Raw genomic sequence first — 15968 nt, forward strand, 5'->3', positions numbered from 1 at the left:
TTATAATAACGATGTGTCGGGTCGGAGCGCCGGCGGCGCGGCCATGTGTAAAGCGTAATGTTGCATGCTCGTCGCGTCAACAGAAGAAGATCATGATCCTAGTGTGCCTGCTGATACTCGGGCTCGTCGTCGTGGGCTACGTGTCGTCCTACTTCATGTGAGCGCCTTCGCCGCCCGCCACCGCCCAATGCTCAAAGGTAAACCCCCCCGCTGCCGCGAGCGCACGCGACCGCCGCCCCGGCTGCGGTCGGCGCACGCTCGCCGGCCACTTCTAGTACTAATGAGTGTTGTATTTGTTCACTGTGCAGAAGAAGATAATGATAATGCTGTGTCTGCTCGTGCTCGGCCTCATTGCGACCGGCTACGTCTATAACACGTTCTTCTCTTAAACGGTCGAACGGGGGCAGGTTTGACGCGCACATTTACTGGGCTTCATAGACAGCATTCATAATAGTTTTTGATTAATCATTGAGTAGACGCTGTTTTGTTTTCGACATTGTCAGTTAAATGTAATCATCTTAGGTGTACTATTAGTCTGCCGAAATTGCTACCGAGATTGGATTAAAGTAATTGGGGGTTTAAATTTGCATGCGTCTATCAATAATCAGCTGAAGAGCCTATAGAAAAAGAAACATACATAATTATTAAATCAATCTGCGCTGAACGTATTATCAAACCGCCAATAAATCATGTATCTACACTGTAACAGTATTTTCACATATTTAATGGTCTTAGCTCACTGATATTGATGTATAAAAAAATATACCTATCTGCTTCAGTTGGAATTAATTAAGTAATTATAATTTGCAATTTATCAGTGAGAAATGACTTTTGTCGTCTGGCTTCACGGCTTTAAATGGAGTGTTATAAGGTAACGCTTAATAAATACTTTCAACGAAAATTGGTTTCAACATGATCATAGGTACCGTTTTTGAGTTATTGCCGAAAAACTGCGCTTCTCAACCAAAGGACGTAAGTGCCGTGAAGATACGCTCTTTTTCTGGTAATAGATTTTAAGACTGTAGTAAGTGTTTTTAATTGTGTTATTATAACGCACATAGTATTATTTGATTTTTTTCGTAATGCCTATGGAACTCTATCTTGGGTGTGTCCGACACGCTCTTGGCCGGTTTTTAATACTTCATTATCTATTATTATTTATTGCAATATGTAAATGATAAAATAGATAAACTCTGGAAAGGTGTGGAGCCAGATTAAGGAACGATAAAACATTAAACACGCATACTTAAGATTTCTCTTTGTCACACACATACAATATCAATTATCATACAGCAGGCAGGCATGAATATATGCAAATGCATGAATATTTTATCTAGAAGTAATGATAGTTTCAATTCTTATGTTGTACCTACTTATTGTGTCAATTCTTTTATATTTAATAACTGTATTTTTATTACTCTATGTTGTCAGATTACTCTAATCTGAGCACTTATAAAATCTCGCACCTTTAATATTACTTTGTTATCGTTTTATTCGCCAGAGTTGCAATAGTTCCATGGCTAACCAGATTATATAGCCATGCGCTAAAAGTCTGAGATGGTAAAAAAAAAACCCACATAGTGTGGCATACTTTAGAAGGAGTGTGGCATACTTGAGAAGGAGGAGTTGCAGGAGATGGTAACTGCTATGAGTGGAGCTTTTGTTAGAAAGGGAATGAAGATGAATGTAAAGAAGACGAAAGTGATGGTGTTTGAAAGAGATGAGACAGTGACAGACTGCAATATCGTGATTGGAGATGAACAAATTGAACAGGTGAATGAGTTTGTGTATCTGGGTTCAAAGTTTACAAGAGATGGAAAGTATGAGAGTGATATTGAAAGAAGAGTGAATGCAGGAAACATGGTGAATGGAGCTTTGCACTCCTTTATGAACAGTCGGAAGGTGTCTAACAAGGCTTGTTTGGCTGTGCATGGGGGGGTGTTGGTTCCGACACTCATGTACGGAAGTGAAAGTTGGGTATGGCAGAAGAAACATGAAAGCAGAATAAATGTAGTTGTGATGAGAGCGGAAGAAGTATGATAGGAGTTAAACTGAGTGACAGGATAGGAAATAGTGAGATAAGGAAACGTTGTGGTCTGAAAGAAGATGTAGTGACAAAAATTGAGAAAGGTATGCTGAGATGGTTTGGCCATGTCGAGAGAATGAATGAAGAACGATTGACGAAAAAAGTGTATGAAGCGAGTGTGAATGAAAGTGTTGGAAGGGGTAGACCTAGGCGGACGTTTCGAGACCAAATCAGGGAAGTCTTGAAAAAAGGCCAGGTCAAGAGTACCCTAAACCGAAGAGCATGTATAAAGGGAATAATGAAAGTGGACGAAGCGAAACAAGTATGTAAGGATCGTAGCAAGTGGAAAGAAGTGGTCTCTGCCTACCCCTACGGGAAAGAGGCGTGATTATATGTATGTATGTATGTACTTTAGAAAGAATACTGATGCCGTAGGTATCTAATTCTAATTATGTAACCAATTACTTTTACTCATTTGCGAATTTGTTTTGTACTTTCCGAATTTCTCTTGTTTTCTATGGAACATGATGGGTAAGGGTTTGAATTATGTATACTTAAGGTCTTAAGCTACTGTTACACATGCTAGTTACTAGCGGGAAAGCATGCTAGTATTATGTACAGTCGCCATCAGATATTTCTGAGCGGCCAAGGTGGTCAAAAATATCGATACAAGAACTCTAATACCTTAATAGTAGAGTGCATGTGCCGATATTTTTGACCACCTTGGCCGCTCCGAAATATCTGATGGCGACTGTACAGGAAAAATAAGTTTGGCGGCAAACATGTAGGTACATCAATGAAACTTTGTTTATACCTTGGCACTAAAAATGAGGATCTGCTGACTCCTTCCAAAATTAAGACGTCCTACCCCCTCCCAGGGGGTATGGGCAGGCAGGGGGCAATGCATAAAAAATGCAAATTTTTCAAAAGGTGTCATTTTCTATGTATTATGGGATCAATATTTTGCGACATATAATAAAGGGTTTTTCTTGAAAACATAGAACAGCCTAAAAATCACTTACCAACAATAGTTTCTCAAGATGTGGATGTGATGGTAATACTGATTGCTGTCAGTGATCCTGAGAAGCCTACATTGTTGCATAAACCCAAAATTGGATAATTCACTGGATTTTCTGGTCTCAATCGATTCAGCGCAAATAAATAAATAGAAAATGACACCTCACTCGCTTAGTTTGTAAATTTTGCATTTTTAAAAAGTTGGTCCTGCCCATACCCCCTGGGAGGGGGGTAGGACGCATACATTTTGTTAGGACTCTGCAGATCCTCATTTCTAGTGCCAAGATAAAAGTTAGAAACAAAGTTTCATTGATGTACATGTTTGCCGCCAAACCGTCGTATTAAGTCCTACTTTACCTGTGCTATATTGAGCAAATGTTACATAAAATGTGTGTATGTATAAGACACGTGCTACTATTAAGCATGCTTATGGCATACTGATACTTTAGGTACTAGCATGCTTATAAGCATGCTTAATAGTATGCTAGTAACGAGCATGTGCTATGGGGCCTTTAGGAAATTAATATTTCAGCTTACTTGGCGAATAAAACTCGGTCCCAAGTTGTAACACGATTTTTCCTTTAATCTTTACTGAACTCGACAAAAACCCTATTTCCTTCAAAACTCACAACACCAGTTTCATTTCAAAAGTGGTTCATACACCTGCTTATTGACGATAACATAGAATATTTGTAGTTACTCTTGTTTTCGTTTTTTTTTCCACCCGTACCTACTCTACTAACATACGTAACACGAAATTACTTTTTCCTAAATTCTCCTTACTAATTACGAATATTGATCTTGATCTCTTATAATCGAAGATAAATGCCTGAAAAACGTTTGTTTATAAAATAGTTACTAAAATTTAATAATAGTCATTAATAGTCTCTGCGGTCGTAAGTTGTGGTTCGACATTCTTACGCAGTTTGTGTTTCCAGGACCGTCAAGCAAAGAGACAACGCCGCGCGTACCCGGTGCCTGCAGCCCACCTGGAAACAGCAACGCCGAGCAAAGCATCAATAGCGAACCATTGTAACGTTTCATTTGTTGTTAGAACGATCTATGTAACATTCAAAGTATATTCTTACTTATAAAACACATTCTAGAGTAATCGGCAACCCCATTGTGGCTATTTGTGGCAATGTTCGGCTTCTCTGTCGGCATTCAGTACGGCATCAGACACGTGAGTTCTACTATACAATGCGTTTCTGGCTCTAATATATCAAACTGATAACCATATTTATTTATATAGCATAGTAACTGTTAATCAGCATCTTGCATACTCATGTTACTCTTGTATAACTGCGTACGCAAAGTGGATTTTAGCTAATTGAGATCAGGCATAGATAGACCAGGCATACACAAAACTTTGTACAGTAGCGTACCTACTCTGTGTACTGATCCACAGAGACCTATCAGTTCAATGTCCATTTTGTGTACAGGAGACTCGTTTATTTAATGAATAAACTAGGAAGTAATACTCCACTTGAATATAGTAATAAAATATATTTATAGTTGATACGTTAATAACAGACAAACATTTAGCCTGTCTCTTTTGAAAAAGTTTCTGGATGTCCACTGCAGGCTTATATAATAATTAAGACAGTTCACAAAACGAAGCCCGTGGAATTAGATAACTTAATTTTTAAAATGTTGGCTAGGCTGGAGCTTATAAGCTTCCATTGTGTTATTCGTAATATAATCATGGTATGATATTAAAATAAGTAATATCATATCTGTGATATAGTTAATCTAAAAATATCAACCACTTTTCAAATGGCAGTTTTACAAGTATTGATGCCAATCGAAAAAAATCTAATCAGTATTTTTATCAGAGAATGTTTGAATCGATCGCGAAGGATAATCAAACATTAGATGTAGGTAGATATATCGATACCTCGTCAAGTTGGTAGGCCGATTCTGTAGGACAAAGTTGGTCATATCATAAGTTGGGAGGAGTATAGCAGGAGGGGTGAAGGGGATGTTGAAAGAAGCGTGTGTAGCCAAGTCCAGCGTTGGGATGCGCGGTTGGGAATGAGGGGTAGGTAGGTGTCAGGCCACGGCGCACCGTACAGAGAGAGGCGACGCCCGTCGGCGGCGGCTTGGCCCGCCCGCGCAACGCTTGCAATGGAAACAGATATTGGCGAATAATTTGGCATCAGAAATGCTCTTGAAAGCTAAAGCAATCAATATCGTTTGATATCCTATCTGTGATAGTTTTCAATTGCCGCCCGCTTACCAGAACAGTGCAGTGCAAGCCTTTATCCAGTGGAGACGAATCGCATAAAGTAAGGGGTCGGTCGTGATTCATGAATGACAGCTTTTTAGAAGGCCTGGTTAAAAAAAACATACGATATGAATGAAATGAGTCTTAATAAAATTGCAAGTGTGTAGAGGCGGGCCGCCCCTCCGCCGGTCGCCGCCGGACCAAGCATATCGCGCCGGCGCCGTCGCCGTAGCAATAATGATGTTCGATTGCAATTGTAAAATTGTTTTAAACTTTCGAATGTGTGATAGTAGATGCAGTTGTTGTTTAGTTAATTTAACATTATAATTAATGAATTGTTATTGTGAGAGTAAACTTAATAAACCGTAAGAGTAATTTAAAAAAAATTACGTAAAAATAGACACTCTTATATTTAAAATATTTCGGCGTTCGGATCAGATTTGTAGTGGAAGTAATTTCGTTTCTTACTTCTAAGACGCCCTTCATTGTACAGTAATACATAATGTATTTACGTAGCTGTTTTAGCTAGGATATTTTTTTAATAAATTTAAAGTACCAGAGTCTTCAGCAATTTAAGTACCTACTGACCTATAGCATATGCATTCGTGGGGTCCCACAAAAAAGAGTAGAAAGGAAGTCAGTCAAGTCGAGAAATTACGTCAGTACGTTCTGTAGAGAATGGCGTCCTCATGTAAGCTCTACTCTTTGTTGTGGCAATCTACATTATCTTTATTTTCTTAGCAAAAAGTCACTCGATAATATTGAGCACCAACACACTAGGCATACTTCTGTAATAACATAAGTATATTATAAAAATATCTGGTGGTTACATATCGGTAGTCCCGCGGCGGCTCGCTGCTAGCCGTATCGAGGCCGGGCTTCGCGAGCGCACGGGCAGGAGCTCCCGTTTGCCCCCAAGCCCTCTTTCTGACTACGAACTCGTGTACCTAACAGTATACCTAACGTGCAGTTGCATACGGAACAACTTCAAGCAATGTTAATTTTAGCTAGTTAACATTATTAGATTTTTATCCTTAAGAGTAGGATTTCATCTAGTTGCCTTCGTAACAGTAGAGAAATTAGGTAATTCCTTTTCTCTCAGTAGTTTCATTAAAAAGTGAGGTCAGTCGCGTGTTTCCACTCGCCAGTCAATTGCCCCGCTTGTCTTCCCGTCGCCAGTCCGACGCCGGCACCCGACCTAGCATCGCGCTGACACTAGCTAGACGCATCTCGACTCATCGTATCTTAGGCTAAGTATGTAATATTATTGGTCTCGTCGAGGGCACTCCTCGTCGGGGCCTCGTACCTGACACCAAAGTAAAGTTAATGGTAGTGACTAGCGGTTTGCGCGCCCCGCGGCCGCGGCGCCCGTGGCTCATGGCCCCGTCTCCATCGCCCGCCGGGACACTTCGCACAAGTTACCGTGGAGCGTGCTCCCCGTCCCCAGGGACGAAGGAGTTTGCGAGCGCGTGCGGCAAAACTTCGCACCCGCGTAGTCTTTTGTAAAATAAAGTGTTAGAGTAGGCATAACCAAACTTCTAGTCGGCTTTCAATGATCTTAATAATCTGATAATACTAATCGTAATATTGCAGTTGTATTCTTCTGTTACTAGTGTACATAATAACGTGGCGTTATCGTGATCAAGGCGCGCGTCCGCGCGGGCAGTCCGACGCGCGGACGGGGCCCGCGCGGACGCGACCGCATGCGTTCTTACAAAATCTCAATCTTGTCGTAAAGCATAGATATTTTCATAATCAATAGTATGCATTGTTGATTGGATTGCTAATTTTGTATAAGTACACAATTAGTATAGTTTATATACTTATGTGTCAATTCATATAGCATTTTATTACATTAACAGAAGATAGCTAGTAAGTGTTAAAGGTAATCCTGAACTAATTACAGTACGGTTTCTTAGGCTTGTTTAAAGATTTACAATCAAGTGTGTGTCTTGTGGGCAATTCTGTTGCGTTGGTTCGGAGGGCGGAGGCTCCCGAGCCTTACGGCCGCCCGCCGTTTCGTGCAGGCTGCCCCACTTTGTAGAATCAAAACATACGACATATTTAATGCGGAATCATATTCAGGACGTAAGGTAAATAGTGGATAGAGTCTATCTATATAGACTGCGCGAATAGAGAGCATTTAGATCGCTCTAAAAAGTGAATTTAGATCTATGCAATGTGCCGCCATTTTCGAGATATATTTTTTTTGTGCTTTTTTTTCTTATAAGATAATTTATATGTTTTTGAGTATGGTTCTCTTCTTCGCCACACCCTACTCCGGTGGCTAAACATCTCGTGTCATTATGGCTTGTTTTAGTCCCTTGTTGAACAATATACTATTTCTTCATTTATCATTACACAAAAAAACATGTTTTTAAGGTGGCTGGTTATTAGATTTAAGCATTTTTACGCAAAAATAAACTTAGCTATTGAACTCATAGTTACAAAACAAGGGCCAAGGGCCTGTTGGGTCACGCGCAGGTAGGTGGGTTTCGTAGGTACTAATGCAGCAAATATTCAATAATAAATTTAGATCGACTATTATTAGCAGTGAGTTTAATAACTACCTACTTACATATAAGTTTTTTTTTTTCAGATTTTTCTAGCCTTAGTTTAGCTTGGTTTAGCTTGTAGAGGACCTGACTCTACAAAAATTAGCATTTACAGCTAGGTATAATGTTTTGTAAACGGATCCCTAAATAAAAAAAAATGGTCTTTGCCAACTAATATTGTTTTCAAAGGATCTATCCCACAATACGCCACGCTTTGCGTTAAGACGTAAAAAAAAATTTGTGCCCACTTAACGTGTAGCGTTATCTTGATTTTTTTTCACACATATTACCATTTTGTTAGCGCGATTAACATATGTATAAACTCGTGCAAAATTACACTTCTAGTACCAACAGCCTCTGAGCTAACCAGCGGACGGACGGACGGCCATACATACATGGCGAACTATAAGGGTTCCTTTTAAGACTACGGATCCCTTAATATTTATTTAATACCAAATGTATTCAGTAATATTAAAATAAAAATAAATAAAAAAAGGAATAGAGTACCACAGTCAAAAACTTGAACAAAGGTGGCATTTTTGAAGAAAAAAATATAAGTCCAAATAAATAATATCTCTAAAATGATGACGTTTTTACAAATGCAAAATTCACTTCTTTAGAACGTCTTAACCTTTTGAACGCCATGGTCGGCCACAGACGACAAAAAAAAAATCGGAAAATCGCTCCATAGGCGCTACGTAATGCCGACATGGCGCCTATGGCATGATTTTCAGCTGTCGCGTTTTGCCGACCGTGACGCTCAAAGGTAACGTCTACGCGCAGGTCGTAGATTATCCGCTATTTACTTAATATCCCGTATACAGCTGTAGTAATTATTAGACCCCGCTATCGGAGGTGCAATTTAGTAGCTGTCAAGTCTTAGGGATGGGTAAGAAATACTTTAAAATGGGTACTAAGGGGCTGTTTCACCATCCATTGATTAGTGTTAACTGGCGGCTTCCGTCGCTGAACATGATATTCGCAAAACATGATATTCGCAAAACATGATATTCGCAAAACACGATATTCGCAAAACATCATATTCGCAAAACATGATATTCGCAAAACATGATATTCGCAAAACATGATATTCGCAAAACATTATATTCGCAAAACATCATATTCGCAAAACATGATATTCGCAAAACATCATATTCGCAAAACATGATATTCTCAAAACATGATATTCTCAAAACATGATATTCTCAAAACATGATATTCTCAAAACATGATAATCTCAAAACATGATATTCGCAAAACATTATATTCGCAAAACATCATATTCTCAAATAATGATATTCTCAAAATCTAAATTACGATTATCGATAATTATACCTCATTACCCCATTTTTAAAGTTTGAGCACCAATCGTAATAATAACGTCAGAATTACTCATGTGGTCGGAACCATAAATCATTTATTCATTCATAAGTCATGTTCATTACATTAGGTGACATATTATTAAATAGTAGGTACACGACACCCTGTTAGGGGTTTGAAAATGATAATCCTTATACCTACTATTTTACTCCAATTATTAATTATATCGACGGATTAGAGGAGTGATGTCATTAAAATACTAATGCTAATATAATAAGAATTTATTGTGAATTTTTGTAACCAAATTATTATTTTCAATATTATTATTAATGTCAATCATCAACTACTTCGTATTTCTTAAAAGAAGTATGTATAACAATCAACTAGGGACATTTATATCATTTCATAGTGTATCATTTAAAAAGTCATTAATTCCATAGTAACATTTTTCTAGCAGTAATTTTTTCACTTATTTTTAAATAAATACATTTATTTATTTAAAACACTATTACAAAACAAAACATTTATTTGTCACGGGACAATTCACACCAATTGACCTACTCCCAAAGTAAGCTTAGCAAAGCTTGTGTTATGGGTACTAAGCAAAGGATAAATATAATTATATAGATAGATACATACTTAAATACATATTAAACACCCACGACCCGAGAACACAAACTTTCATACAAATATCTGCCCCGACACGGGAATCGAACCCTGGACCTCAAGCTTCGTAGTCAGGTTCTCTAACCACTAGGCCATCGTACATGGTCGTTGGTTTCCGAAGTGATCATTTCCGGTATTTTATTTGCTATGCGTATGCATCGGCAATAGGGGCCATTTTTAAACATAGCTAGTTGAGTTTTTGGTATTAATAATTGTATTTTATTTTGCCTGTGTGATCTCAGTGTCTTTCTTGTCGTAAATAGGTTTGCGTGTTTCCTGACTAACAGTGCCGCTTCCAATATGTATATGGACGGAAGTGTTAACATTTTTAGTTTTGTGAAGTGCGGTGCGGGCGGCAGCTGGCTGTTAGGTATCCGTGTGTCTGTGAGTATGCGAATGCATTTTTTTTGCATCACAAATAATTGATAGCAGTCAGTGCTCGCTCCCCATAGTATCACACCGTATTGCAACCAGGCGTGCGCATACGCGTAGTACGCTGATAAAGCTGTCTCCATATTGGTATCAGTTTTAAGGACACTCAGTGCATAAATGAATTTCGACATCTTCGATTTTACGGCCTGTCATACCCTATTCAAATATTTCCTTTTTAATACAAAACTATTCAACAGGCCGGTTATACTTCCTTTTAATTATGACTAATAATAAATAAATAAATGGGGTAATGAGATATAATTATCGATAATCGTAATTTAGATTTTGCGAATATGATGTTTTGAGAATATCATGTTTTGAGAATATCATGTTTTGAGATTATCATGTTTTGAGAATATCATGTTTTGAGAATATCATGTTTTGAGAATATCATGTTTTGCGAATATCATGTTTTGCGAATATCATGTTTTGCGAATATCATGTTCAGCGACGGAAGAGTCTCCGTCTATTCGAACAAAACAAATAGAGACGGCATCACACCTAACCGCCAGTTAACACTAATCAATGGATGTTGAAACAGCCCCTAAGACTTTAATTAAACGCGTTTATTTTGTAAAACAGGAATAATTACAAAATGAATATGTATTAAAAAAAATATTGAATAAAATAACTTCAGTTAAACCCAATATTTCTTAGCTCTTTTCATTTTTAGGAATAATATTAAAAATAGATTTTTAAATATATTACTATATTTTTAATAAAAAAAATAGTAATAATATTAGGAGACATATTTCTAAAAATGAATACTGGAAAGATATATTAGGTTTAATTAAAGTTTTTTTTGTATAAAAATTAAAAATGTTAATACATTAATTAAACTCTTAAGACTGTCATTATCTCATTATGGTAAAAAAAAATTGACACTGTTAGTATTTTAAAATATTTTTTACCCATCCCTAAAACTTGACAGCTACTAAATTGCACCTCCGATAGCGGGGTCTAGTGATTATTGTAAAAAAAATCCAAGATTATCAATGATCCACTTCACATAATGTTATTGTATTCAATTATCGTCTCCATATATGTATAAAAAGAATTTAAAGGGCAACGAACATTGGTGAATAATTAAGTATACTGATGCATTTTCGAAAAATAAATCTTGTGCTATGATTATTCCTCATACTAGTAAATGCTATTTTATATGTTGAGGTCGATAACACAGTCATGACTAATGACGACCACTCCAGACAGCTCTGGAGACGCTTTAGCTTGTCTGCTTTCTCTCTTCGTTATTATAAGTTGTCTAAACTTGTACCAGCTTTACTTTGTCGTTTTTTACCTCTATCTCAAACCAAATGCTATATTTATTTAGGTGATTTAACAACGGTACAACATTTTAAGTTTTGATCGTTAGTACCTACCTATTTATTTATCAGTTAAATTATTCGCTGTGTTAAAAAATATTATATGTACCTATTAACCAGTATTGAAAGTAATGTTTTACCACAATGTGGCACCATAGGGTTTTGAACATATGAACATTGACTTTTGTATTTGTCTGGTTATAGCTGAAAATTACCTACACTACCAATGCGTGAAAGGTAAAATCAAAAGAAGGAAACATGTAGGTACTCGGTGGCAAAAATATATAGCTACACCACACGGGCTATATTTTGCAACGCTGAGTGAATGTGTTATAAAGAACGATTTAACGAGCAAAATCTTGTTTCTGCTGTATAGAACTCTTTATAAATACTCAAGTATAGTGCGTAATGAATGTGTGGCGTACTATGAAGCCGGGTTCATCTCGTAATGACAATGCGCAAGTGCTGCTGTACTGCTAGTTCTGGTGCAGCCAATATAGCACATCTGTTTTGTTGAACTTAGGGTGCAATTAAGTACGACCCGGAAAGACTGACAAATAATGTAATAATACTGATAATTAGAACCCTGACGTGATCACCATAAGGTTTTAAATTATCACAACGTGCATTGGCGTTCATTCCGGATCGACAGATACAGATACTGGGTCGTACTTTAACAGCACCCATAACTTCTACTGATGATCAGTGAGTTCAACCGTCCGTCATACATTATCGTTAGCTCATAACTGTGGCGGAGAAGATTAGTAGTAGTCACCAAGTGCCAGGATAATACCTAGTCAAGTAATAGACATGATATTTTTAATTTATCTAAATGATGATAGTTGCCATCATCGATGTAGCATTAATGGAGCAACGGAAATGAACGACCGGTAGAACTGGCTTGATATCACTTGACTTGACTGTCTTGGACCCGGACGACGGCCAGCACCGCCTAGGAAGAAATCACCCGCGCTGCATCTCCCCGCAGTACTTCGCAAAATCGTTCTCAGTAGAGTCGCTAGACTTCAATTCAATTTGTAGGTAAATGTTTATAAAACTTTAACGTTCTCTCGATTCTCGCTTGGTTTCGAACTAATTAATGTTGCTTCGCGTTGGATGATGTGAAACATTGAAATGTATTAGAGTTTATAATTTGTTTTGAATCATGTTATTTTTTATACTTAGTTTAATCAGAAATGTTGAAATAGCATAGTCCCGTTCTACGAAAGTTTCTTGTACTTAAGTACTTAATTAAGTATTTCCAAATTTATATCAAAACGTATTCCTCTTTATTAAAAAAAAAATCGTCTTGTAATCTTGTAAAGGAACACTAAAGCTCCTATCATTGTAACGGTAATAAAGTAATGTATTAAAAATACAGTGAGATTCTGGAAACATGTAAAATTCAAGTTAGATTGGTTTTTATAGTCATATTCTGTACGTAGGTTATCAATCTGAAGTTCTCATAAATATAAAATAAACGGTGTTTTCTGCTGTAATATTTGTTTCATTTTAATAATCTTACTCAATTACTACAATAAGTATTTTTGCGACTCTGGTTCTACATAATACTACTTACCAAGCTTTGGTTCCCAGGTTCGATCCCTGGTCAGAGCATATACCTACTTTTATTTGTAAGTATTAAAAATATTACTGTGCTCTTTATTCGTTGATGTTTAATAATACCTATTATATTTTACCCATGGAAGTAAAAATATACTTACCCAAATACCCATATATGCATAATACCCAAATAAAGGCTTTGCTGAGTTTGGGAGTAGTTAAATGGGTAGAGGCGATTTAGCGATCACTTGCATTGAGTTGGAAACTGAACCTTATTAGTTTCGTAATACGTCACAATTTTCATTGTAATTATTGAAAATAGGACTATCTTTCAAAATATTCTTTGTCAGGCATGTATTCGATAGCTGCTTTTGATAAGGGTTAAATTAAATTATTTTTTCTTGTTAAAAATATGTGATACTAACGGCGTAATAAATACGACAAAAATAATTTAAAAGATCCATGGGTATTTTTTGTTTGAAAAGTTGCTCGTGCGCGCACGCCTACCCTAACTGTGCACTGAGAAAATGGTAGTGTAGGTACAGTCGAGTTCACGGCGTACAATCTATTGTTAACGGCGTAGAACCGTGTTCAGATATTTTTGATCAAATTTTTGCTCACAAGTTTATGAACTGTAGTAGTAGTTTTGATAATATTCCGCGACTCTATGGTCGAACGGCGAAGTCTATGGGTTAGTATGGAAATGCGCACACGTAGCGACGCTACTACCCATAGTCTTGATGTGAGAGACAAAATAGTCGCGGAGAAAAGTTGCTCGTGTGTTACAGTGCGACGGTGACACTTTTTCCCGGCCCGGAACACCGACATGGAAATATCGGCCCTGTTTTTTGTATACACGCCCATAGAAACTGCAGGGCTACTACGAAACTCAAAGTTCGCGTCGTGCGGTCACTGACACTTATACCATTTAATACGAGAGCGAGAGGGACTACCGCTAGTAGCCCTGCTGACAGGAGCTTCTATGGGTTTGTGGGCGTGTACTGTACACGTAAAACAGGGTCGGTATTATCCGGGCCGGGAAAGAGTGCGACCCCAGTGCGACAAGACAAGATTAATGAACCGCTCTCTGTCAAAAAAACGGAACTACAAGGGTACTTACCTATAAGTATTGCCACATCAGAATAATGTAGATGATCCAGGGCTATACTTCGAAACTCGAAGTTCGTGTCGTACCGTCCCTCTCGCATTCGTATTAAACAGTATAAGTGTCAGAGAGTTTCAAGTTTCGTAGTAGCCCTGCTGCATTTGTCTCGGCGCAAAATGCCACAGTCGTCAAGACAATCGGGATATTGCTCAGAGTAAGGAAACACATGGAGGGGCCCTATTCTACTATAGATAATTTTTGTTATGCAAATATGTGTAAAATCGATATAGAAATAAAGAACACGTATTATCTCTTTCTTTCTAAGGTGTGTCGGCATATAAACTCAAAGACGGCATGACGTTTATTTATTTTACACTCGCTAATGGTTTGTCATTACGAGCAAGTGACGTTTCATTTTTATCGTGCCATCCGCCATCTTATGCGACAAAGGCTTTGTGGTACGTGAGCTGTCAAGTAATGATTTTCAGTTCTAAAAATACTTTTTCACTTCTCATGCTCGTAAAGTTGATATTTATGCTGGATCTAGGCGACATAAAATGTATTTTTATGCTCTAGTCCATGAAGTAAAGTCTTCGTCTCAGATCAAGGCAATTAGGTGTAAGCAGCCACAAACAAAGAAATTTCTATATATTTATTTTATTAATTTTAATTTATAAAAACTAAAAATCAATCAAATTAATCAAACTGGATCAATAAAACTAAAATGTATAATTATAATAGTAATGCGTGAACAATAAAGGTACATAGTTAGTGAACAACTTTTTCCACTGTTGCTATTTCATTTCCTTGTCATCGAAGTGAAAAGCAGTGTAAAACTCGAGCATTAAACCCATTTTCCCCTCGAAGTGTCTATCCACCCTCGCCGTACCGGCTCGGGTGGCTATTTGAACGTCTCGAGTAAAATGGCTCGTTTTATGCTCTTGTTGTACAATCTACTATTAAATTTGAATTCGTGTTGTGGACATCAAGTGTTGCAAACGCAATATGACTTTTTGTCCCATAGAACAGTGTTCTTCTCGGAAAACGAGAAATCAACCGTTTTTGACTATATATAGGTTAGTAGCCGTTATTCCATCAAATAGTGCCATTTCATGCTAATATTTACATAATGGTGATTAATTTTCTTAAGCTTTTATCATTTCCATCAAAGATATGCAGATTTTTCACCATTTAACGTTGTATTTTTGGTTCCATTGAATTTGGTAAAATTGAAAATCTTCTTTAGTGTTGTGCTGAATATCGACAAAAGTAGAACTGAAATAACAGTACATTTCGTCCATGGTTTTTGATCGTCATTGGCTGGTCTAATTTTACAGATTCCCTAAAACTGATTTAGTATGGTGGAAGTAGTTCGACGCCATAGGCGCAGATAATAAATCCACGGCATAAGAAACTGGACATCTGTTTGCTGCATTATGAAGAGTCGCACGCAGTTCAACAGAACTAGACGTTATCACTTATCAGATTCGTTATGTTCGATATTTGTAACATGAGATACTTACTTACTTAGTTGATCATTTATGTAAATTTAAAAATATTGAATTATTTTCGTTGTTTTACAAATAAAGGGCATTGAGAACGTTATTGTTGCTAAATTTAGTCAGCACAAGGTAATCGCTACGCGCTACTTAATTCGTGCAAGTCTCTGAAATAAGCTTAGTTTTCTTTTGCACATTCAGTTACATGTTTTTCCACTTGTATCGTATTAGTT

At 37.3% G+C, this 15968-nt stretch overlaps 2 protein-coding genes across 3 annotated transcripts in view; both read left to right on the forward strand.

The window, feature by feature from the left end:
- Positions 1-8320, forward strand: part of LOC141428009 (syntaxin-1A-like) — a 90599-nt gene extending 82279 nt beyond the window's left edge. Inside the window, exons 8-9 of one of the 2 annotated variants that reach the window (XM_074087670.1) lie at positions 84-197; positions 3982-8320. In XM_074087670.1, the coding sequence (XP_073943771.1) occupies positions 84-161 (78 nt within the window). In that variant the 3' untranslated portion in view covers positions 162-197; positions 3982-8320. Of the gene's footprint in view, positions 1-83; positions 198-308; positions 408-3981 lie in introns of both variants that reach the window. The other variant, XM_074087668.1, reaches the window with a different exon arrangement.
- Positions 1681-2040, forward strand: LOC141427712 (uncharacterized). Its single transcript, XM_074087307.1, has one exon. The coding sequence runs from the start codon at positions 1681-1683 to the stop codon at positions 2038-2040; it is 360 nt and encodes a 119-aa protein (XP_073943408.1).
- Positions 8321-15968: the final 7648 nt, after the last annotated feature.

This window comes from Choristoneura fumiferana, chromosome 5 (genome assembly GCF_025370935.1).
Source record: "Choristoneura fumiferana chromosome 5, NRCan_CFum_1, whole genome shotgun sequence".
In the NCBI taxonomy this organism is placed as follows: domain Eukaryota; kingdom Metazoa; phylum Arthropoda; class Insecta; order Lepidoptera; family Tortricidae; genus Choristoneura; species Choristoneura fumiferana.

What these genes read in the sequence shown, in the direction of transcription:
- LOC141427712 (XM_074087307.1), top strand. Translation starts at nt 1,681, where the DNA reads ATGAATGTAAAGAAGACGAAAGTGATGGTGTTTGAAAGAGATGAGACA.